This window comes from Leptosomus discolor, chromosome 14 (assembly GCF_034619465.1).
Source record: "Leptosomus discolor isolate bLepDis1 chromosome 14, bLepDis1.hap2, whole genome shotgun sequence".
In the NCBI taxonomy this organism is placed as follows: domain Eukaryota; kingdom Metazoa; phylum Chordata; class Aves; order Leptosomiformes; family Leptosomidae; genus Leptosomus; species Leptosomus discolor.
In genome coordinates, this window is record NC_141404.1 from 11,581,706 (window position 1) to 11,607,247 (window position 25,542).

General features: G+C 42.7%; 1 protein-coding gene across 1 annotated transcript; it reads left to right on the forward strand.

Moving 5' to 3' along the window:
* The first annotated feature begins 1,788 nt into the window (after positions 1–1,788).
* On the forward strand, positions 1,789–24,326 carry TEKT5 (tektin 5). The gene is given in 8 exon segments (XM_009955382.2): positions 1,789–2,273; positions 2,275–2,347; positions 3,800–3,883; positions 5,508–5,578; positions 6,364–6,507; positions 7,618–7,840; positions 20,651–20,805; positions 24,113–24,326. Coding segments are annotated over 8 exon segments (1,449 nt in total).
* The last annotated feature ends 1,216 nt before the right edge of the window (positions 24,327–25,542 follow it).

The window sequence follows — 25,542 nt, forward strand, 5'->3', positions numbered from 1 at the left end:
GGAAGTGGATCCAAAAGTTTAAGCAAATTCCAATGGCTGGGGTGGGAGGAACTGGCCAGTGAGATGCACCTGAGACATTTATACTGTACCTTCCCTGTGAAAAATCTGGGTGTTTTAGACCCCAGCTCAGTCCAGCACTCTAGGTCTGTGCTTCCCTTCAAACACATGGATCAGATTCACTGATGTCAGCAGGACTTTCCACATTTTAAACTGAGGAATGAGTTCAAATATTTCTCTTTTGGGGCCAACAGATCGTTTCCTGTTCCTGAGGGTCTCTAGAACATTCCCCACAGAAAGCCCCAAAAAGGAAAAGTAAATCTCTGCCTCAGCACCCCTCTTCCTCCGAGCCAGCAAGGGCTCTTCCTGCAGGGGTCTCTGGGCAAAACCCAGGCTTTGCAGTGTCTGAGCCAGGCTGAACTCCGCGCTGAACTCTGCCAGCACTCTTGCCATCTCTCAGGCTCGGGAATAACTTTACCCTCCTGAGCAGCTGCTGAGAATTAGTTCCCTCAGTTACTGCATAAGGAAAGTTTTGGGTGTGCGTGAGCATTTGCAGTATCAATCTGACCCTACTTCTACACCCCAGGCTGGTGCCTGCCCACTGTGGGTGGCTCCACTGCCCGCGCCTCCCCTCCCTGCAGCGAGCACTCACAGTTGTAGAGATTTTAAACATCATGAGAAGACAAACTGACCTTACAGGGACTGTTTATTGAAAATTACCGCTACTTTGTTTTTAGCTGGGCTGGAATGGCGTGCCAGCTTTCTGAGACCAGCTAAGCTGTAATGTAATGCATATACATACACATCGATATAGACACATACATACACAGATCTATTTTCTTTCCCCAGCTTGTAAAAAAGGTCAACAAGCTGTTTCATAGTTATATATCCGGAGAAGAAACAATTGCAATTGTCTTGCATTCAACCTAGAAGAAATCTGTGCCGATTTAAGGACTCTTCAGCTAGTGAAATCCAGTGCCTGATTACAAATAATTCTTTATGTTCAAAATTCTTGGCACAGAATGTGGGTCACAATACAATTTTAGAGCACTGGATTTCACTAGCTGAAGAGTTTTGCCAGACAGGGCGGACGGCTGAAAGGAAAAGTTAGAAAAGTTATCGGAGAAGTTCCTCAAGGTTGTAAACTGGAGAAAAATCATCCCCAGAGGAAGGTCTCGCCCCTCTTTTGTACTTTTACGGCAGATGAACACAGCTGAGGGGAAGAGCAAAGCCCAAGACAGTCAGACTTTTTTTTGTCCATCTGCACCAACCAGCGGCAGAGATCGCCAAACAAGTGCAAAAGATGACTCCCAGAGTCGGTGTTTGGGTCAGGAGGCTTGTCTCCACTGCTGCCTTTCCCTGCAGCCACCACCTGATCCCCGTGAACCACTTTGATTGCGTTTGGCTCCCGGGAAGCGCCCTGGAGGTAAACCTACAGACCTGCCTGGGGGGGCCTTTCGCAAACCCCTCTGCCCCATCCCCAAAGGGTCGCCTGGCGTGTCTAGAGCTCCGGGTGCCAACAGGCGCAGCCCTGCGCTGCGGGGGAAAGCCCTGCTGCTGGGCAGGAAACCCACCATGCCCTAGGCCAGGAGGTATGGCCGGAGGCCCCCCAGAGCCCCGGGAGCCAGGCCAGGTTCAGCCTGCTGGCACAACGGCACAGCCCTTGGCCCTCTGTGACACGCCTGTGATGTCACTAGGCACCGCGCAGCCCCAGCAGGGGCGGCTGAGGCCCCGGGGCTGCTCAGAGCGACCGCAGACACCCCAAGGGCAGCTGTCTGAGCCCCGGGCAGGATGGAGTTTTTGGGGACCATGCACCTCGCCAGCTACTGTGGTCCAAAGAAGAGCTGCCTGTTCCCGGAGCTGGCTCCCACCAGCACCACCAAGGACACCTATCGGCCCTACTGCCCACCGGGCTACCGCCACCTCAGCTCCTGCAGGCCCAGCCGGCTTCACCAAGGGGTTTCGGTCCCTCCCAGCTCCGACCAGCCATTAAATCCCCCTGGGCGGCTGCCCACTGTCCTGCCTGCATTACGCTCTACCCTGCCCGCCTGCTGCAGCACTCGGGACTGGCACCACGCCACCACGGCTCAGTTAAAAGGCTCTGAAGCCTCCAGGCACTCTGCTGCGAGACTGAACGCTGCTTCAATGCGACTGATGCGGGATAAGGATCAGCTGACCCATCGGATGCAAGAAGACAGCAGTAGAAAGCTGGGAGAGAGGATCTCCAACATTGATTTCTGGAGATCTGAGCTCACTCATGAGCTAGAGTGTCTGCTGGGAGAACCACGACTTGGAGATGGCAAAGCAGCGGCTTGAATGTGCCATAGCTGAAATGCAAGGAGCACGGAAGGTAGGTTTGACATAGCGAGTTATTTCCTGATTAGGAAAAGTTTCTCTACTGAAAGAGCGGTGAGACATTGGAACAGGCTGCCCAGGGAGCTGGTGGAGTCACCATCCCTGGAGGTGTTCAGAAGATGTATCGATGGGGTGCTTAGGGACATGGTTTAGTGGTGGGCTTGGCAGTGTTAGGAGAGTGGTTGAACTCGATGATTTCAGAGGTCTTTTCCAACCCAAATGACTGTATGATGCTATGATTCTATGCCCGTCCTGCGCAATGGGTACAGAAAATGGTTTTCTCTCTTTTGAATACTAGTATGACTTTTAGTGTTATCATCAAGACAGATCTTGGTGAAACATCCCCCTCAGCAAGAAGCAAACCTGGCGACCATGGGCTTTTCTATAGAAAGTCAACAAAGAAACCTATCAAGACATTTCTGTGCCCTCTTTTCCTTCCGTTGGGCTTGAGGCTCCAGGAGGCTGAGCGTCCCTCAGGCGCTGGCCGCTCAGCTCAGTACATTACAGGAGAGCAGACGATGGCCCTGGAAGCTGCAATACCCCGATATTCTTATCTGGCTCTGAATTTTCTGCCATTGCTTGGTGCCAATAATATTTTCACTTAGGATAGCATACAATTTTGTGTTCCCCAGAATCATAAAGGAAAATTAATTACCACAGAAAAAGCCACAGTAATATGACAGCCAATGAATGATGCTAGCAAAAACTCAAAACATGCAAAAGCTGGAGTCAAAGGGATCTCATCAACATCTGGAATACTGCTGATTGAAGCTATGGCTCATGTTTCTAGGCAAATACACACAGAATAACACAATTCAGTAATGACTCTGTGAATTGCCTGTATCTGTACTGATTCTGAGGGGCAGGCTGAGGCTGCTTTCTGTTCAGGGAACATTTCCTGCTGAAAGGCTTTGTGCCAGCTCCTGCTGTTTCATTGATGAGTATGGTGCTAAACAAGCGGATGAGACAGTAAAGTTGACCTTCTGGGGCAGGTTAACTGAATTCACTCTTCGAGACCGCAGTTACGCAGTCATTCTCTCGTATGGGCATGAACCTGCCCAACTTTGGCACTGGGGAGATTGGATGAGGGGAGAGGAGATTAAAGGGTTGTGGATGGAGGAGTGTAGAACACCGCAGGAGTTTTAATCCACATCATGTACAACAAAGCTTGGGCAAGTGGAAATGTAGCCTTGTTGCACATTCCCAAGCAGCTCATCAGGTGGCAGCTCTGGTGACAACTAATCCTTAAAAGTCTGTATGAACAGGTAAGTAGGACTGAGCTGCCAAGATGGATCTGTTGAGCACAATGCAACCACTTCCTATCCTTGTGTTCCACCCTCGAGATGGTTGTTACTTGACAGCTCAGTGGCTCCTTCAGCAAGGGTCAAGGTTCCACTCCACAATGCAGTACTGAGCCTCTTGCACATGTTCCTTGGTTTGCCTGCAGATCGCCCTAGAATGCTTGTACCACCGTGAGAAGCGCAAGGGTGTAGACTTAGTTCATGACGATGTGGAAAAGAACCTCCTAAAGGTAAGATCAGACTTACTAGTTCATTTTTCAAACGGTGGAAATAACTAAAATCCAACGGAATATTGATCAGGGTAAAAACAGGGCAATAATTTCTTCCTTTCATTCATTTGCAACACTGAGCAGGGGAAAAGAGGAAACAATTTGGTAAAACTATATATATTGGGGATGGTTAAGTTCTCTTCATCCTTCCTGGAGCAAAAGGAGCAGCCCAGCATCCTTGTGAGCTCTTGTCCAGTTCTATCTGCCCTGATCCTAGAAAACAAGGCAGAAACTTTCTCAAGATTGTTTTCTGGGCCACGGCCTGTAAAATCTCAGAAGTTCTTCAGGCTTACAATAGAAAATGCTGGTTCATTGCCTTGCTATATACGGAGTGTTAGTGAACAAAGAAAATAAGATGGATAGTAGTGTTGGCTAAATCTTGTAAATAGAAAAAAACCAATTAACATTTTGCCTCCACATTTGAAAGAAGTTATATTGTATGTGTACAAGAACAGAAATGCTAGGAAAGAACATGATGGGACAATGGCATTGCTTCAAGCGCTTTTCTGGATACAGAAGGACGTGCAAACCACTTGGAAAACCGAGGCGCTTGTTCAGAGCCTACAGCCTGCAACTTGGAGTTTTGGAGTTTGAGAGTTTCAATGAGCAATCAGGGAGCTAAGATATATTGGCTGAAGTATTTCAGCACTTAATTTAGCATGAGAATTCAGGGTAGGATGAAACACTGCTCCATGTTCCCCCTGAACAGATGAAAAAACTATTTGTTCACAATGAAAATAAAGGCTATTTGCCTGATCTCCCCAAGCACTGCTCTCCCTGTGGAGCAAGCTGGATAGTGACAGTGAAGGACTACAACGGCTCATTTTGTAATACCAGGAAAGCCAGCTCTGAAGCTGCTCTAACTCCTACATATACAGAGACAGAGCCTGTATTTTTGAATCTGGGGTGTCTCCATGACTTGCAAAGAATTTAAACGACTTTATTCCCTGTTTCAAAACTCACAAAACTGCACACACTGAGGTATGAGGGTATGTTGAGCTAAAACAGAGTTTTTAGAAAACAAAAGAGGCTGGAACACCATAACGTCGTTTGCATAGTTTACAGTGTGCTTGATTTGAGTATTTTAAATTTCATTTAAGCTGACAAATTGGCTTTGAATGTCTTTGACTAGTATTTATAGTTTTCAAGAACACCACAATATACTTCCTTAGGGAGCCTGTTTCTGAAATCAGATCTATTTTTGACGTACTCCACTGCAGCAAAATATTTGTATTGTTCCGGAAAAGTGTGTAAGAAGTTAGAGAGGGTAGTTTAAGGGGTTAAGGTTCATGTTTCAAGTATCTTCATGGTACTTAAGCCAAGCAAAATTTGACTTGATTAGAATGACTCCACCCAATAAAATCTACTAACCTGTTTGATATAAAAAGCCATACAAAACCAAGTCAAAAGATATACCTTTGTAGCACCGAAGAAGAGAGGGACCAATACACTGCCTTTCTCGACCTACACTGCATTTGAGATAGGTGAGATGGTTGCAACATCTAGGATGCAGAATAAAAAGGGTAATTCCCTAAAACAAATGCCATTTGATGAAAGCACTGACACTGTCTATTTTCCACTGTAGGAGACTGATGTGTTCAAGGACCGTCAAGAAATGTTAACAAAACTTGCACAGAAAATCAGTCAACAGTTGGGGTAAGACTTTACATTTAATTCCTGTTTTAAAGATAGGAAAGCTGAACTCAGTGTTAGCTCGTATCCAACCACAGACTGAAAAGAGCAAAGGCAAAAGACAGCCTGTTAGATGCTCATTACCCTCCACTTCTGTTCTTTACAGTGACAGAATTGGTATGGTAAACCACAGAATAGCAGTGCTTACTATTTCAAGATGACCATCACTCAATTGTTAAAGGAATATTTCATCTGAAATCCTTCATTAAAATGAGGGGCACCAAAATTACAGCTTAGTTGTGCCAGCATTGCTATGTGGCACGCTGGAGTGAAGTCCACAGGGATTTTTTTTTTAATTACAAAACTAAATTCAAAGCACATTTATTATTGACAATAAAAAAGGGGATCTAAGCACATCATAAGGTCTGAGATGACTTACGGACTTCAATTATTTTTATGTACATTTATATATGTTTTTGTTACGGGAGGCTTTGGAATGTATTTTATTTCTTTGTGAGTACCCAAATATACTAGTAAATGCAAATGATATTTATGTCTTATCATTTGATGAGGTAAAACTATGCAGTGAGTGAAATACAATTCTTTGGGGAATACTGGCTACAGGCTAGAAGAGGTGAATGGTACAGCAGCTCCCTCTAGCTCAATTACAGCACCAAACATTGTCAAGCTGCTCTAAATGCCAACAAACTATCAAATAAAGCACTGTAGGAAGCAATTGAAATTAACTCTTTAGCACTTGAACAGCATGAAAGGGGTTTCAGATTAAAGTAAGCCTTTCCCCTTCAGAGCATCAACAGAGATGCACAACATGCCCTGGAGCAGGATCTTTCTGACAAAAACTCGGCCCATGTTATTGATGTGAAGTGCTTTGACCTGAGGAACACATCAGACAGCATCAACTTTTACCATGGAGTGGAAAAAGCAAGTGGGACGTGAGTAGGAGTGGCTGTTGCAGCCTTCTTTTGCTGTGCCCCCTGGTGTCAGTAGGAGCCTGATGACAGCAGGAGACCCAGCCTTACCTCTGAGAAGCGACACCGAAAGCAGGGGCTTCTCTCTCGGCTGGTTCCTTTCTCCGTATGGCCCTGGTTTTCCTTGGTGGGAAACCCTCTCTCCTCCTCACTTCTTTCCCACCTCCTGACAGCTGCCGGTGCTGGAGGCCAGGCAGAAGCTGGCAGGCTGCAGCCCCGACAGGGCTGCTGCGCAGGGCGCTGGGTTTTCCAGCCAGGACAAGGGTTTACACCTGCTGCAGCCGACTCCTTGCCCTCCAACTGCTTGGTACAGATGGCTCCCTCTAGGCTTGACTTACCCCGTTCTGTGCCTTCAGGGTTCAAACCCACCTCCAATTACATCACAATTCAGCTCAGGTGTGCAGTGAAGTGCCATGTGGGAAATAGCATGCAAGCGTACACCCAGGACTATAGATCTTTTCGGTAAAAATCGCTGGGTTCTTTGGAAATTAGTCCATCAAGCTATACAGAGAGAGGTATTAAACAGGATGAGCAAAACTATTTGGCCGAGCTTTAGCATTACAGACTGAACTAAAATTCCTGAACTAAAATGTCCCAACGGCATACAATTTTCAAGCTGTTTATTAGTAGTGGCCTCATCAGGACTCACATCCCAGCCGAAAGCAACAGCAGAAGAAAAGCAGCTTGCAATAGAGGGCAGTGTTTTTGTGCTCATGACTTGTTAGTTCCCTTATCACTCTTTAACACAGCAGTATTTGAATGGTGAATGTACTTCACAATCTCAAATCATAACTCTGTCTTGTTACAATATTCAAGCAAGCCATAGAGACACTGTCGAAGTAACAGCTCTCCAAAAGTCTTTGCTCGTTTTTAACAAATCTTTGGTTTCTAGAGGAAAAAAAAGGGGAAAAAAAAAGTGGATATGAACACGTAGAATCACCTGATGTATGTGATTGCACAGTCTGCACAGTTCAATGGATGAATGCTCAGTGTCATTCCGTGTAATTATCACTGGAAGGAAAAAGCTCACCTCCGCTTTTCGTTTCTTAATTTTCCTCTTCAATTTCTGACTAGTGTTTCAGTGGCTGAAACATGGGCTAAATTCAGCGAAGACAACATCAGGTGCTCTCGACATGCAAGGGCCAACTCTGCCAAGCTCCAACAGGATGCAGAAGCTGGACTGAAGAGCACGTCTGAGGAGATGTGGAATCATTTCATCAGCACCAACCTGGCCTTTAATAACCGTATTGCTGAGGTAGCTGATGCGAAGAACAAATTCCAAGCACAACTGGCCAAGGTAAGACTCCCTGAGCTGGCAGCTGCAGATTCTCTCAGTTGTACCCCAAAGGCACAGAAATCTTCTCTACATCCCTCCTGAATAAGCACCTCCTCGAAAGAGAGACCTGTGTTACCTTTCCTCAAACCGCCTTTGAGTCACACCCAGCCTGAGAAGAGCTTACTCCAAGACAGGCAGACTGACAAGAGGACAAGGTTTGACAAGGAACCATGCAACATCCATCCACAATCACAACCTGATTGTGTTCCTTTGCAACTTACATGGTTAAAGTGGGGAAAGAGAGCTTAGATTTTTTTTTTTCCTATTTTACATTTATTGATGATATTCCCTGGCCATTTCCTGACACAGAAATAGTACAGGAATTACTTCCCCCCCCCAACAGTGAACTACCTTTGGGAAGTGTGCAAATGAAAAGGCCCACAAGCAGCAGCACGTTGATCTGGTTTAGAGGAAGGCAAAGACTTTAAATTTTTGCACTTTCATTTTGCAGCAGCAAGGGAAAAGCCCTACATTAACTAAAAGTTAAAAGTATTTACATGCAGAACGTCACTAGTCTGCCTTTGACACCTCGGTTCCAAGTTTTCCTTCCCTTTAGAGAAATACATTTCCCTATCTTTAACCTGACTTTTGTCCTGGTTGTGGCCAGAAACAGCCTGATATTTCTGAGTGGGTCAGACAGTGAACTTTTCAAACATTGGTTCTGCCTTTACTTTCGTATTATACAAAGCAGAAATAGCACAGAAGGAGACAGACCTGTATTAATCTCTATCTATATCACCTTTTCAGTAAGTTTTCCCTGAAATAAGTGACATGTTGGAAATGTATTAGTTGAATTTTGAAACGGACATTCTGGTGCTGTGTTTGTACTGACAGGTCAATCTTGTAAAGCTGGTGAGACTCACTGTGTTACTGCTGTATGATTTCAGTCAGAGTTCAGTACGTACTTCCATTCAGACTCCTTCTCTTATAGAGAAGCCTCATATTCACTCATTTTTTTTCAATGCACATTTGGAAACAATTGACTTTTCCTGCCATTCCATTTGCCACAAGGATTTTAAGACGTTTTCAGTTTATTTTTAGGGCCTCTTCGCAAAATGAAAACTAACCACCTAAATATGTTTTAAGTCACAGCACATAAATTAATGTTTTCTCTTTTTTCCCCTGCTTATAAAGCATGAAAGATGTTTGCTCTACTGGTTACTGCTAAAGAGCCAGGATTTTCCCCTGAGTAGCCATTTGCCCGTATCGCAGCATATACCTCCTTTCCTGGGGGCTGCTGTCTCCAGCAGCCCTGCACAGAACTGCTGTTCAGAAGGCTGCTGGGTTGATATTCTAGTTGGTAACAGTTACGTTATCAAAGGCTCTGTATGAAGAAGCTACAGCAGTCCTTCCAGCACCGCCTTCTCCTCCCAAGTACCACCCAGTTTCTATTTCTCATAAACAAAATGTAAAGAAAACCAGGAATCCATTATTATTATGTTCAGTCTTATTCTAGGATATTGTCTTCCTCGATGTCTAGACAAGTTTGTTCCATATACCAAAAGATACCCAGAATGTATTGACATGATGAAGGTGTCCTGGTTTGGCTTGTATCAAGCATTACACCAGTTTTGCCAAGACCTTCTCCATCAATGCCGTGTCTCCATTTCAGGTTACACACTGTACAAGTCTCAGAGGCATAACTGCCCAGCAGTCCATCTGGTTTGGTAAGCAATTTGTTTGCTTCTGGTACTGCTGGTGGACTTGTACCTCTGTTTCTAACATGTTCCTGCACCGTTTACCTCGAGTTACTGAAACAGTTGAATAATGGACTCCAAGAATTAATTTTCCTGTTGTAACTGATTGAGTTTCTGTCATAGAATTTAACTGAGGTTCACGCTGTAGAGGGTTCACACACTTCATATTCCGAAGCTCATGAACAAAACACAGTCTTCAGAACAAGATTCAGCTAGTTTGCCTTAACTAGACACACTTTCCAGTCCAGGCAAACCAAGAGATGCACCTAAGACCTTTTCCTGGGAGGCCTTTGAAAAACAGATTTTTGCTCCTGAAATAACTTTCTCAAAGCCCAGCATTCAAGCTGGTTGGCATGCAGCCTTTGCCTCTTTTTCCTGTCTAAACTAGTCCAAACAAGACAAAATGCCTTCAATTTCCAGTCACCAGGCAGCACACAATGAAAACCTGCACACACTGTCATTGGATAATATGTGTCACCTGTCCCCTACAGTTTTTACTATAAACCTACAGCAATTTGCATTGAGTTAGAGGGATGGTTTAGCAACTTACAGATGTCTTGTCTTGGGGCAGATCAGATCTATTTTTGCCCTTTATTGTATTTGCAGTTTGGTCTGAACCCCAATACTGAACAGGCTCCAAATTCAGACCAAGTAACCCAGTCAGCACAAGGGAAGTCTCCAAAGAGCACTGGTTGTCAGCGATTCCCACTTGCTCTTCTGTATTCTCAGTCCAGCTGCTGTCTGCTCTCACTGTTATTTCACTGATATATCCAGGAAATTGAATTCTCTTCACTTCAGGTTTTTGTCCTCTGCTATTTGGCTTTTCCTGCCTGACACTTCTTTTGGGGAAGCTGGTGGTGAGGCTGAAGACCCCAATTCTATCAGAAGTCTGGGAAGTGATTTGCATAGGGGAACAGTAAAAAAAGGATTAAATTGCTTTTGAATAATTTGGAACAGGAAACTATCAAAAGCAGAAGGGAAATGCTGCCCTTAAAACCTGTGGTATATGTGTCCCTGTCCAGTTCACTGTAGAGATTCTATGTAAAATTATTCCCTGCCCACTTTTGCTCGATTTGCTTCTAGAGGACTAAGACAATTTGCCATCTTTACAATGGCAATCAGACTGAGTATGTGGGAGCAAGGGTGGGTTATAAAGCATCTCCTACTGCAAGTCCAAAGCCCAGAAGTCATCACAGTCGCAAGAATGATTAAAAGACTGGAAAGGAAGCAATTGATGGAATAAGTTCCTCAAGTTCCTCTTTAGCAGGCTGGAAAAGGTGACATTAGTAGCGCTGGATGGCACTGCTTTATTTAGCTTACCCAAGTAACAGTTGGTGTAGGGGCAGAGAACTTGCTAAATCCACAGGTATCTATACTGAAGAAAAAAGAATCATAATAGAAGACTTTTTGCTTGAGCAGACAAAACCAGAAGAAGAATCAGTAGCCAGACAAAAGCCAGACAAATCTAGACTTATTTTTCAGAGCAAAAGAATTAATCACTGCAACAGCTTACCACAGATAGATGGCTTCATTAGCACCAGGAACTCAAATCCGAGATCACTGTTCTTCCTGAAAACTCTGATCTCTCTGCAGGCACTGGCTTACAAGGAGGAATGTCTGTCTACCAGACAGACCAGTGACCTGCAGGCAGTGCAGACTTAGTGCGTAACTAAGACTTCTTTCTGACACTAAGATTGAAAATGTCCCACTTCCATTTCTGTTCCACCTGCACAAGCCTATGATTAATTTATTTTACTTGATTCTAGGATTAATCTTGGACATAACAATGCAAGGTTAATCCAGAATTTGGATAGGATAACCCTGGAAATATGAGGTGCTGGAGGCATAAGCCCAGAAGCCCTGGCTAGATATTTGGCAAGGGTTAGATCGCAAACGAAAGGAGGTATTACAGCTCCACCGTGTTTCATCATCACTGGGCTCACAGAGCGTGTGATCACTTGGCAATGCAAATATTCTGCAAGAGTCTAATCACCACGTATGATGCTGGGCAGGCTCAGAGCTGCTCTAGGACCAGATTTTTAGGCTGGTAAACAGAACATGTAGTGTACACAATTCAGTGTAGCAGAGTGCAGTACATTGTCTTCAGCATGCCTCAAGAAACAGTTTATGCCAAGAGATATTCTGGTAAACATATTCTACATCTGGCGTAAAAGTACAGAAATCTTTAGGAAAAGAAGGAAAACCTTTAATCATGGTGCCAGCCTGTCATTAATATGTTTGCATCTATTTTCCATAAAGTTAATATTAACATAAATAGTTACCTTGGCTTCACTCTCCTGGAAATAACCAATAGGGCAGGATGTTTACGTACGTTAGCTCTGGGAATCAGTCAGATCAAACAGCAAGTGACATGTTTACATAGTCCAGTATTTATACCATACCTAACCAGCAGATTATCCCTGCCAGCTCCACCACCTGTACTGTGCTCAGAAGTGTTTCTATGCCCAGAGGCAGTGCCCAGCACCACCCTTCCTGCAAGCCTTCCTGTTCCACTACCTGGAGCACAGGGATCAGAAAGATGGTAGAAAAACAGATACATGGTCAGTAAAACCGTGAAAAAATAACCACCCACTCCAATAAACAAGTAACCATGTTTCTGAGTATTTCCACTCAGTTCACTAAGAACATGTGCTTTTAGAAACAGCTCTGGTTTTGTTTTGTTTTGTTTTTACCCCTGGGGTGTAAAGAGGCAGTATATTACATCAAAATATGATGGAAATTAACTCTCACTGTCCTGTTTGTCTGGTATATTTTTACTCTACACCTGAAGAACCTATGGTATTTTGTTTTAGTAAGTTACTCCATCTCCTAAATAAGTTACCCTCTCAGAGTCTTCATCCTTCTCTCATTATTTTTATTAAATTCAAATTTATTTATAAATTAAGAAAAAAACCTGTCCTGTCTTAGCAGCTATTGAGTATGTCTATATAGTGGCTGAAAGAATTGAATATATTTTATATTTACACAACTTCCTTCTAATTCAAGGGATGAACCTACTTAATTTTACAACTAGCATAAAATATAGAACAAAAGCCAGGAAAACCTCACTGGCAATGAAACCAGAAACTGCCTACCAGCTTCTGACATAGTTTTCAAACTTCTTATCTGGTAAGTTCTGACAGGAGCCCTCCTATGGCTGTTGAAAAGGACACAGCCTGCTCCTTTGAACAGGAACGTAAAGAAATACTAAAATATGATGGGAGGTGCTCAGGCAAGAAGCATGTACAAGAGGTGCAGCAGCGTTGCAAGCGGCAGCAAGGGGTATGTGTATAGCAGAGGGAGTACTTTCCCTGTGGCACTTGCCCCACAAAGGCTTTCATCTCAGCACCCACTGTATCCTCACATAGCTTTTAAAATATATTTTTGTTGATTGCTTCTTTTTCCTTCCTCTTTGTATGCCTTAAAATCTTGGTTATTTACAGGTTTTCATGCCCATTCATGGTGGCTGGGTATACAATTAATCTCATCATTTACTATTGGAACTGGTTTAAGAGTAAAGTTTTCAAGTGATTAATGAAGAATGACTCAGAAGGAGTTGGGAAGGGGCATGCTGGTTGGTGCAGGCAGTTCAAACTTGCCTGGAAAAACCTGTCTGAAGGAGGAAGTGGTTATTTAAGCTATGAATAGACTTTTGCCTACAAACCAAGAGAAATTACAGATGAAAGGTAGGGCACTCACTTGGAGACAAAACCAGATTTCTCTCTCCTAACCTTGTTGCTTAATCCCATGAAATCAAAGGCTTGCATAGACTACATCAGAGAACAAACTACGGGCAAGTGGAGAGACTGTGTAGGAGAAGCCTGGCTGCTCAGCATGCTGTGCAGCAATGCTCCACCTCATGGATCAGCTCAAGGGCGACGTGAATGGGGAAGGCTAGAGTGAGCATAATCAAGTGACAGCCATTGCACATCAGGATGCATTCAGGTTGTCATGAATCCGAGTGTCTTTATTTACAAAATAACAGAAACTTCTTGCACTGGAGGGGACAGAGCTCCTAAGTAAAGGCAGCCTGGATGGAATGGATGTGAGGCTTTACTAGCATTGATACAGAAGATAAATTCTTTCTGCCACAACATTTATGTGTGAGAAACTGAGGTGGTTGCTACTATTACTGCTCCCTCCCCTGCAACCCATCTGCACTCGGGAAATTCCTAAAGACTTGGCAGAGCCAACAGGATTTAGGTCAAGGCAGCAGTGCTCATATATATTTATAAAACTGTACCTTATTCAAAGAAAGGGCTCTCTTGCAGGAAACAGACATGGACATATGTAGTAGCTTTTCTAGAAAAGAAGCATTTTCAGGCCTCAAAGTGTCATGAGGCAAATGCATTCATTGACTCCAAAGTCAGGCTAAATTTAGCCTACCATGACTGGGTTGAGATTTCATTAATGACTAGAAAGAATCTCATTCCTGACAAAAATCTATAATATTGATTTCATGACTAATGAATGACTGGATTCTCTGTAACAAGCAGCTGCATGAGCCATAGCTGTTTCTCTCTGGCACCGTCTCTTTATAGACGTCTCTCTGTTAAAGGTATGTATACCCCTCGGTCAGATGAGGTAGCTTGAGACAAAATGGAGCATGCACAAGGCCCAAACTGCCTGTTTTATTGTTATTTTGACCAGGTTTAGCAAAACCACATGAATAACGTAGCATTTGATTTTGGTCTCCTCAATGATGATGCACTGAATTTGCTGGTCCTGCAGCATCTGAAAGCACAATACAGTGTAAGATGGAGGAGAAATACAACAGAACTGAGGCTTATTCTTGTTCTTCCATAGTTAAAAGAGTAGGAAGGAAGTATGGCAAGAGTGAAGCGTTTTCTTGTGTATAGTTATGGCTTCCTCTGTTATTTTGAAAATATTTTAGAAAATCCAGGCCAAGTTAAATGATCCCAGGTTTTTCTCCTCCTTTAATTTTAATAAAGCTATTTTAAAATAAACATCTTGTACCTTGTTAGGACCAGTGGTAAAGTTAAAATGAAACTGATTGCATATAAATGTGCAATTAATTGGATTATTTTCAGAGGTTAAAGTAAAAAAATGCATACTGGAATTCAGTGGAAAGGAGATTTTTATAAGATTGTAAATTGTTATACTGACTGAATGAAAGGCCCAGGTCCCTGGGTCCTCTGTTTCAATCTATGCTGAACAGACAAATATGTGTAAGGACACAGATTAAATGTCCAAATGTGTATTTAAAGCCTTCTTTGCTTTAAAAGTGTACTATTTACATGCTGATAGTTTCCTTTTTTCTGTGAAAATGTCATGTTTAAGACAGTTTCAAAGAAAATGCTGGGGATTTTACAGGTATTCTTTAGCACAGGTAGAACTTAGGATATGCTTTAGCTTTCAGATCTGTTGACTGTATTTATGCCAGCCCTATGCCAGCCCTATAGTTATGAAGCTTTATAAATAAAAGCTTTCAGTATTCCCAAATCCAGACCAATCTCCCCACTCCTGATATGCTTGAGGAGTTACGCTGTGCATTGGTTTGAAGATACTTTCTCTGGGCACTAACTAAACCGGTACTTCTCTTCACTGTGAAACTCAGTCATCCCATAGAAGTAAACACAACCGATGCACAAAAGTTACTGCTCAGAATGATTCTAACTCTGCTTCCATACAGTTAAACTATCTGAGTGCACTACCTGCTGATGTCACATTCTGCTGAAGAATGTGGGCTTTTTTCTTTTAAATGTGCTTTTCTTTTCTGGACTGGTTCCTGGACTATTCCCCACCACCATCTGATTTAAAAACAAAACAAAACTTAGTAAGTCATAAAACAGTGACCTGCAATTAAGCTTCAAAAAACCAAACCAACCCTAAAAACAATAATATCGGACTTGCTGATCTTAAAGGTCTTTTGCAACCAAAATGATTCTATGATTCTATGATAGCAAAGGACATGGTAATCTCTATCAAGATCAGGTCCAAATTAATTTCAGATTTGAGATCTGGGTTATACTTGTAATCCGAAGATTGCAAGATCATAGTTTTACTTTGAAATAATGTGGTCATATACCCTAAAATTAATTGTGAAATCAGTCGTACACTATTTATTCAATTAAGTATGATAACCTCAACAAATGTAACTTTTACAAAATAATTTGGATGAAATACGGATGAAAAAAGTTTAAAAAACCGACTGAGAGGCAAATTACTAAACATAAAGAAATTTGTAAGATGAGGAGGCACAAGAGTGTTCCTCCTACCATATGACCTGCCTGATGCATTTTGCATTTGTATGCTAATCACTAAGCAAACCTTGGAAACAACAAAGAAACAAGGATAGCTGTCGGACTGTAGCATTTTAAAAATGCTTACATTTACATAAGACTACCCTGAATACATGACAAAATGTGTGACTTCAGCAGCATTTTCTCTTGGTTTAACTGTATCCAGCCTATAAAAGTCATGGCCTTGGTGAAGTGAGAGAGCAGCAGGAGCGCAGTTTTCTACAAGCTCTCAAGAATGCTGCAGCACAAAACTTTACTCATATCCTGGAAGGGAAAGTTTCCAGAGGGGCAGCTGCCTGAGCCAATGCCTCACCATGCTCTCTTAGGAACACACTGCTCAGAATTTGTTGTTTTTGCTTCCTGCCTTTGGAGGTCATCCAGAAATGACGTAGACTGGTGCAACACTATCTGGTGATCCTCCCTACCAATCCGTTTGTGTACAGCTGATTATCTAAATCATTTTATCCAATGTGCGGCCAGAGTGAGTAACTGAAAACTGTTTGTACAAAGCTGCTGCCATGCGTTGGAGGTGGTTCCCTCGAGGCCATTTTTCTTTGTACGTCTCAAATGACAGCGGCTTTTAAAAACAGTAAGAAATCATTTGAGAACACACACTGAACTGAAGCCACATGCACTCCCACGCAGCCAAGCATGGTTTAAAGACGGATGCATAGTTTTGCGTTTGAATTTTGAGTTCACAGGCAGGTTTAAACAATATTTTTCTTTAGCTAATGAACGAGGTGTTTGCGCAGTAGCACTAGTCAGTCGCTTTGGTTGTGCGTAACGTGCTTGCAGACTACTCCTGCCTTTACAAGCAGGACACCAGAGCACCTGGTGAAGTCGTGTGGCACGAGAGTGTAGTTAACTGCACGTGGTGCCGAGTTGGACATAAAACTGAGCTTTCAGTGACTTTCAGATGAAAGCTCTCTTTTCATGACTAATGAACTACTGGCTTTTCAATGAAGAGAAACATTTTCTATTTAGACTTCAGAGCTTGCCCTTTTTGAAAATTAACATTGTGTGAATTTGTGGGCTGTGCAAGCTCTAAATACTTTGAGTCACTTCTAGATAGAGGACTGCTATTGTCTTATGTCAGTTATATGCCACAATTTATGGAGGAAATGCATATGTGACTTGGTATTCTAAAAAGAGAGGATAATACAGTCTCCTGCTTCTGTGTAGCTAAGGGAACACATGCGTTTGCCATGTGTACAGTGGGCAGTGAGGCCCAGCCAGGTGCTACCTGACCACATGGCACACTAAGTGCTGTAAAGAAGCAGAAGCAAATCTCAGTTTGATGATTACCAACATTTCTGCACTTGAAATGTTACTGCTGAATTGGAAATACATGGTTGGTGGTCTGGCAGTTGTACTCACACTGTGGCCGCATATGAATGCATCAGAAGAGGATTTGAGAAAAGTGTGGGTTCAGAAAACCACTTTTGTAAAGCTCTCTCTGCTAGCTGAGCTTAACGAGTATGGCCTTTCCAAGAGACTGAGGACAGCTTATACATGGGCAATCTGCTCAACATATTGTACTACAATCAGCTTTTTCCTTCTGCATCTCAAAAAAGCCCACATCTGAGATGTCATTTATTTTTCCATGCAAGTAGAATGAAAGAGTAAAGGGCAGCCAACCATTACAGAAACATTGTCACATAGTACTGGAATGGCCATGGGTTGCTACAGGCAATGTCAATACAATAAGGCTTCGTGGCAGAGAAGTGGCACTGTTATCTGAAATATTGAAGACTGCTAAATTTCTTCCCTGGTCCCCTTATAAATTTGTGTAATGCTTCCAAAGTCCGCTGCAGAACGTTTCTGTACACATGTTGTGTCCCCTTTGATGGCCTCCTGCTTTCCTTCCACGTGTGGAATAACCAGGAGATAGATAGATACCTACACTGCTTTCCAAGATAAATGGAGAAAAAAATTTCTCGCAGAAAATAGTAATTTAATCCTCTTCTCTAACCTGATCAGAACAATTCACACTAATTAAGTGTAAGAGAACTTGTAACCTAACTCCACTCAGTGAACAAATAGTTTTGATTCGTATTATCAGAGGAAAAATCATGGGCACAGTGACTACGTTACACGCTTACCATAACACGAACACATTTGTGAGCTGGAGCATCACCCTGGGGAGCTGGTTCCACAGCCATGGTTCAATTCTAACCAAGTGCTCTGGGCTGTTTTAATTGCACTGGTTCATTGATAGGCTTGCTCCACAAAGGTGAATCACCATTTCCAACTGCTGCTCAAGAGAGAAAGTGTTACTACCAATAAAGCTCAAAGTCCGAACCACAAAGGTCCTACCCAGAATCTGAACTGAGAGTGGAAGTCCTCTGTTCCACAGGAGTAGAGAGCAAATAACCCACTCAATCCTTCCTGAAATTGAGATATAACTTTGCCCAGTTCTTACTCGGCTGAGATATGTGCTGCTTTGCTTCACTGTTTTTACTTTGAATTACACTTTTAATTAAAAAGAAATAAATCTGCTTACAGCTTGCTCCCCATTGTAAGCAGAATTAATGTAAGAGGCCAACATCCTCACAATACCCCATTCCAGGTAACAGAACTATGCCATAGTGAGTTTGGCTCACTTCCATGCAGTAAGGCGTAGCATGGGAAACACCACTGTAGTGGCAGAAACTGTAACATAAACACAGGAAAGGAGGGCCCTGCTAAGCAGCAGCTGACCTCTGAAAGCACTGCACATTTTCTGCCTCACAGCCTTGGTATGTCTCCACAGGTTGATGTGGTTGGTTAGCACTGAGTGTGAACAGTGGGAGCAAGAGATAGGACTGACAGACTTGTAAAACTCTGACTTACATCTGCTGAATCCCCAGCAGCCTACCTAGTAGCCACGTGCAACTGGTAAAATTGTAGACAAGATACAAAACAACGCGTCTGACAAGGCAGTCTTACCATAAGTAGTTCCGCTGCAAACCACAGAGCTATCAACATGCAGTGGGTTGCCTGCACAAATATTTCCTCTAAATCACAGATAGCTCAGAGTGATTATCTAACTAAGAAGGAACCACTGCAGAATAAAATTATAGGGAGAAATTCACTACTGTTAGCTTCACTTCCTTTCATACTGTGTTCCCTTTGTAACAAACCAGATTTTTTCCCCTGAAGTCTGTCAGCAATAAAGACTTCTTCCTGAGTGAAAGTGCTCTCAGGTTAGCTCTATGAGAGCCCAACTTGGACCCAAAGGGCTCAGTACAGTGTGGAGACCTGGCTTCAAACCACTACAGTCACGTTCATATGCTGCTGCTTCAGGGTCCGAGGTGATTCACCTACTGGAAAATGGCCTCGCTGTGATGGTTGAACTGGTTTGGACAGTGCTAGCCAGGAGATCTTTCACATTGCTCTACTACACAGTGTCAACAAGCCCCTAGGATTTGGACTGGGGTACAGGTTCCTGGCATCCTTAACTCTTGGGGTTTTGTCTATAAGTAACCTTTCAGTAGCAGGAACTAATTCAATTTTCAAACCACACACATCAGCAGCAAACCTGGTACAACTTAATGCGTAGGCTAGAGCTAAACAGCAGCGTATTTTAAATCACCTAACGCCATTTTAGTGGTTGTTGAAATTCAAGTTGTATTGATTTTAGTAGACTGGTGGAAAAACTACGTTAGTTCAATTTGTTCTCTTCCATTTTGAAGCTGTCTACAGGAAAAGCTTGAACGGGTTCATCACATGGGCTGTAATGAATCCTGATGAATCCAAGTGACGTAATAACCAATTGGCTGAGAAACGTCACTTGAATATAAAAATTTTCTCTCTTCTTTTTTAAGACTGAGCAAAACTTTTACCTTGCAATTTTTCCCATTTTTTCATGCAGATTAAAACACGTAAGAAGCACTTACAGGATTCTCAGGGATAGTACGATGCACTGCAACTAAAAACTATGCTATACTAATTCCATGGGCTTCTCCTTTTTGGTGATGTTTCACTCCCTATCTTCTCCATTGACAGAAAATCAGCCTTTCAAGGAAGCTGGTTTTCCCTCCACAGCTCCCAGGGGAATTTTCAAAATTTTGAGCATTTAGTTGCAGTGTGAAAATATGAGACTTGTGTTCATGTGTTCTTGCAGAAAATGTCCCCAAAATACCTGGAATGTGAAGCATTTTCAGAGGGGACATATTTGATTGCTTTTGAATTTTTATGAGGCAAAAGGAAATAAGAATTGAAGGAAGGTTTATATGAAAGTGACAGTTTACTGGACTGTTACCTTTGCAAAATGTTCATAGATCAAGCAGCAGATTTTTTGATTCAGGAGAAAAACTAGATAATGAAGCAAAATGGAAACAGGTCCCTATAGAGCTATAAACACTGCCTCTATGAAAATGGCTTTATCACAAAAACACAGCTGGAATTTCCTCCATCACAATAATTCTGTGCTTCTCTTCTGCTCATAATAAATTTATATTCCAGTTTGCCTACAAATTTCTTAATTTTGCAATAGGAAAGAGATGTTGCATTTCTTCATGGAAGTTGTTAGCCTGTTTCCCAGGAACAACGTCATTAAATGCCTTCATGTGATACACGAGTGTACGGCCCCCTCCTTCTAGCTCTCCTGGATGATTTGATGACCATAGGTCCTTTCAAAGCCATGGCAAGATTAAGCCAACATGACACAAATCCACCCAACTGATGGCAGTTTAGAGGAATCTCCTCCCCTCTATTAAGCAAAATGACATCCCAGAGCGGAAGCAGCACCGAGAGGAGTGTTTAAAAGCAGGGGTGAGGTCTGATTTTGTCTGCATGGGAGGCTTACAAAACCATTCTGCTTTGTTCAGATACTGCAGGAAATCTTCCAGACAGAACAGACAATCGTGTCACTGGAGAGATCCCTCAGGGCAAAGGAGCACTCCCTGAGAGTGGCCCAGACCCGCCTGGAGAGGAGAACTAAACGGCCAAACATAGAACGTTGCCACGATGCCACTCAGTTTCAGTAAGTACAGCCAGACTCCTCTGTCACTTCCTTCATCAGCCACTGCAGAACAGGGATCTTAATGACAGTGTGAGTGAGTCTGATGCGATTCATCACATGGCGATACAAATTCAGGGAGAAAGCAGTAAAATCCAGGCAGCTACATTGAAACAATGGGCCATAACATCTAGTGTTCCAGGTGTGTAGTTGCCTTTGGAGTCCCTCTCCCAGGACAGTGAAGAGCTCCAGTGCTTGTTGGTGGCCGATAGCTTTTGGGATTCAGTCTCCTGTCTGAGTTGGGACTCAGGAATTCATTTTAATTCCACTCTGTATGAAACACAAGTTTGCACTTGAGGAAATCCCTCATTTTAGAAACATGTTATCCCAGACAAAATTCTGTCTTTTGATGCAAAAAACTCTCTAATGGTCAAGTTCCTTAAAAAGTTAATCACCAAAAGGAAGGAGGCAGCATCTCTTCAACTAATTCTCAGCTATATAGTGACTCTAGTATCACCTTCGTCCAGGTCAGCTCATTTGGCAGACGTTTGAGTTCTATAGCTGTGGTGGCTTCCCAGCGCTTGTTGGCATCCACCTGCTGATCCCTGTCCTATGAGCCACTGTACAGTGTGGATGGTGTCTTTCTGGCTAGACAAGATGGTGTCCAAGACACCAGCCTTCCTTCCCTCGTGACTGAAGAAGGCTCTTCTCAATTTCAATCCCATTTCTCTTCCCCCAATCCAGCTGGAACACAGAGGTGTTTCTAAAGAACCCCATCGAGTAGAACTTATTTGCAGGACTGTCTTCAAAATGCTCTGGGGGGGTTTCTCAAGAAATACTGCACCAGGGTTGCTCCCATAGCTGGGGTGAATTTCACAGTCCAGTAAAAGCATTTTGCATATTTTTAGGAGAACTAGAACACTATTCCCTTTTTCTTTTTGTCCCTATCATAATCTCACTGTATACCACAGCTTCACATCCAATGAAATGCAGAATGCTTAAACCGAGTATTTAGATTATTCTTCCTAAACAGTGTTTTATCAGCTCAAAAAGGTTCTATTCAAGCAAGGAAGTGGCAGGAAATCCTAGGTTATTGTACTGGCATCTTTTCCCTTTTTTTTAACTCCTTAAACCATAAATTGTACAATGCAATAGAACTTCTTTTCAGCCTCATACCTCCTTAATCGATCTTGCCACTTCCTTTGGCATAGCCATAGATTACATTTCTTCAACTTAATGCTCTGCTTTCCACAGCCATTCCCTCACAAAATACTGTTTTAGAGCTGAATTAATTTATATCCATTTGGATATATATAGATTCACATGGCTTTTCAAGTCACATCAATCACGCCTGTTCTAGATGCAGGAGTTCAGCTGTAAGGAACCACAACAACTGCTGATGACACTCTAGCCTTCACTTAGCAGTTATGCTGCGATGGAAGCTGAGAATTTGCTGCTTCGCTTCCCACCACACCACCAACTAGGCATGCGAATAAGCTTGTATCGGCATTGTATTAACAAAACAAACCAAGATGGCCTTCAATACGAACACATAACTCCAGTTTTATACTCACTCTGAGTCTTTTTCTCTCTCTGCGTCCTCCCTGAAGAGCTCTTCCACAAAAATGGCTGCAGCATTAGGATTGATAGCGGTCCAGTCAGCAGGATTGCATGTATCCAGGATATAAAACTGGGTTGATTTAAGATCAAGAGTATCACATTATCCCTTCTTCCCACACTTGCCAGTGATGCTGCTGATGCTCCAAAGGGTCTTGTCTCAAAAAGTGTGGACAATTCATTTGAAGTCACTGCAACGTCAGAATATCTTTGAATATTTTCTTCAATTAGAGTGAAAGGGAATTACAATCACATGCTTAAAACCAAGAAATACACAGGAGTTCTGAACTGATCCAACTCCCACTGGCTTCTGGGTTATAGAAGAGCTTCACAAGCTGTTGCACTGCTCTTCGGAGGATTTCAGGCTTAACATACACGCAAGTTTTTGGCCAATCTAATATAATTTCTAATATTTTAACCAAAATGTTTATGCAAGTACACTGTTGAACAGATGATGTGACATTGACAGATAATTAGCATATCCTGTTCTCCTTCCTCCAGTGCATATGGATTTGCTCTACCACAGCTCCCTAACCCAGACCAGGTTAGGTTGGATGCTTCAGCTGATACAAATCGTTGAATGTCATGTCCATTGTAACTGCAATTAGAAATAGAAATTCTGAAAGGGTATTGGAAATTTGGACACTTTTCTATCACAGTTTCTGGTGGAGCTCACATCTCAAATAAAGTGTCTTTTCTTAGAGACAAAATCCCATCTGAGAAAGTAAAACCATTTGCTAATTCAATTTTTAAGGATATTTTGCTTTTAAATAATTTAAGTGTATTTCTCTCAGGTGGTTTAAAGCAAGAAGAAATTCAGCCCAATAGCTCAACTATAATAGCAAAAGAAAATACCAAAGGAACCACTTCTTTGTAACATGTAAATGTTACCTGAGTTTGCTGTTTATTTAAAAGGAAGTACTGATCTTGGCACCCACTCTGTGGGTGCTGCCAACTTTGTAGCTGAAGGGATTAGACAGAAAACTAATTAACAAAGCCTAGTTTTTCTATGCTGAAACAACTGGGACTATCCCAAAACAAGTTAAAGGGGATTCTAGAAAAATGATTCTTATAGTCTATAGTGCACTGAGCAATTAACAGAACAGCAGACAAAACACAAAGCTGACAGTATCCAAGAGAGTTTACCAGCTCAGTGACTAGAAAAGATTTGCCACATCTCCTTTCATAAACCACTGGAAGAAATCTGGCTGGTATCAGCTCACAGGAAATCTTGGTTTCAGAGCTCCACCTTCAATGGCTATTCTGGCAAGTGATTCTTGTTCCGATTGACATGCTTCTGCACCAAATCAGGACTGTTTAGCACCCTGCTGCACAAGTTGAAGCTCTCGTGAACAACACTCTCCAGTAACACCCATCCCAACGATATTCTACAGGACCATAGGCAAGTGCTCAACACAGCCCTGCTAGCCCTAGAGAGGCTGTGCAAACGAGAGGCTGCAAGTCAACAGGATGGCAATTAGAAAGAGGTATCACAGCAGAGTGGCTTCATCTGCTGTGGAAGGTCAATGCAAGCAAGAAATCATCACTTCTCAGAGGTGCTAGGCAAGCGAGTTTGAAAGAGGTTTCATATTGGTTCACCCCGAGACAGCTGTTCAAATCCTGCATGAAAGCGTGACCTGCCCACTGTCAAAAAAGGCACGTGGTTAGGGACTGCTGAAGGGATGGGAGCAACCTGTTCCTGCTCTTTTTTCAGCCTTACTACTGAGGTTTACACTATAGATGACACCTTACAGACCTTAAAGCGATGTCTGCAAGAAGCCCGTGATACTCTGCAGATGCTGGTCCTCAACAAATCCAAGCTGGAACATGAAATTTCGGTGAAGGCAAACTCCCTCTTCATTGACAAGAAGCGTATGGACGTGCGCAAAGTCTTCCCCAGCACCCCACGGCTCCTTGGCTACGCTTGAAGAGCAACCTTTGATATCTCAGCATGGGATAGAAAAGTTGCAAAGGTTGCGAAGATTTCCTGAAGGCAACGACTGTTGTCGTTTTCTGAAATAGTGAAATCCTCTAGAAATAAACTCCTGAAAATTAGTATCATGACTCTCTCCTTGGAACAACCTTGTCTTCTCAGCTGCACCTGCTATTCATTCAAAGAGAACTAGTAGACTTACTCCAACAGAATCAGACCACATGAAAATAACCAGACAAATATGACAAGACCTCTGTGGGTTAGTAGCTAGAGAAAACATTAGACTGAAATGCTGTCCTCCGACAGAATTAGCACAATACAGGATTTAACTGGTCAGTAGAAGGGGCCATCTGTGTTTCAGCCCTTGTCTGGAAAAGCCCAGTTTAAATGCTTAACCCACCCTTACACTCTCCTCCTGTCTAGCAATGCTAATTTGGTGTTTGGAATTAGAGGAGGTTGAACAAACTTTATTCACAGAAGCTGAAGGGCAATTTCAGTGCAACCACTTCAGCTACAGGGGTAGCCTGTATTCATTGAGAGGGAATCTTTCCTGCTCTACCTCTTTTTTTTTCTTTTTAATTTAATTTTTCATACAATCATGTATGAAGAAAAGTTGTGTATATCAACTATTTGTGACTGATGTGGTATTTGCCTAAGTCTGATAGGTCTTACCCATTCAGAAATACGTACTATCATCATATCTCAAAGGCCTTCATGAGCAAAGGCAGTACCGTTGCTCTATTGTGACTAATGAGAAGTACAAAGTAGGAATGGAACCAGCACATGGGAACATGATGTGCTTCAAGTGCACTGAAATTGTCCTTCAGGCTGTAAGTCAAGATTGCTCAGCTTCCTCGTTCTCAACGGAGCACTCTAGTGTGGTGGAGAGTGGAAGGATGGAATGGGCTTTGAGATCAGACTTTTCTGGATGACAGCTGAAACATTAACAGGGCAGTAATCCTAGTGAAGGGTTTGAGGAAGAACTAGTTTTAACTAACGGTAAAGCAGTCTGACTCTTTCACACAAAATGGAGCATAATGGTTTTTGTGTTTCTTCCTGTATTTACTCACACTCATTTACAGAGTAACCAGCAAACTACAATTCTAGTAACTGAACTGTTTCCTGCTACCTCAGGGCCCTCTCTGCAGGGCAGCTCTAGGAACACAGAAAACGCATTTGACACTGGACCAAAGCCAAATCCGAAACAATGC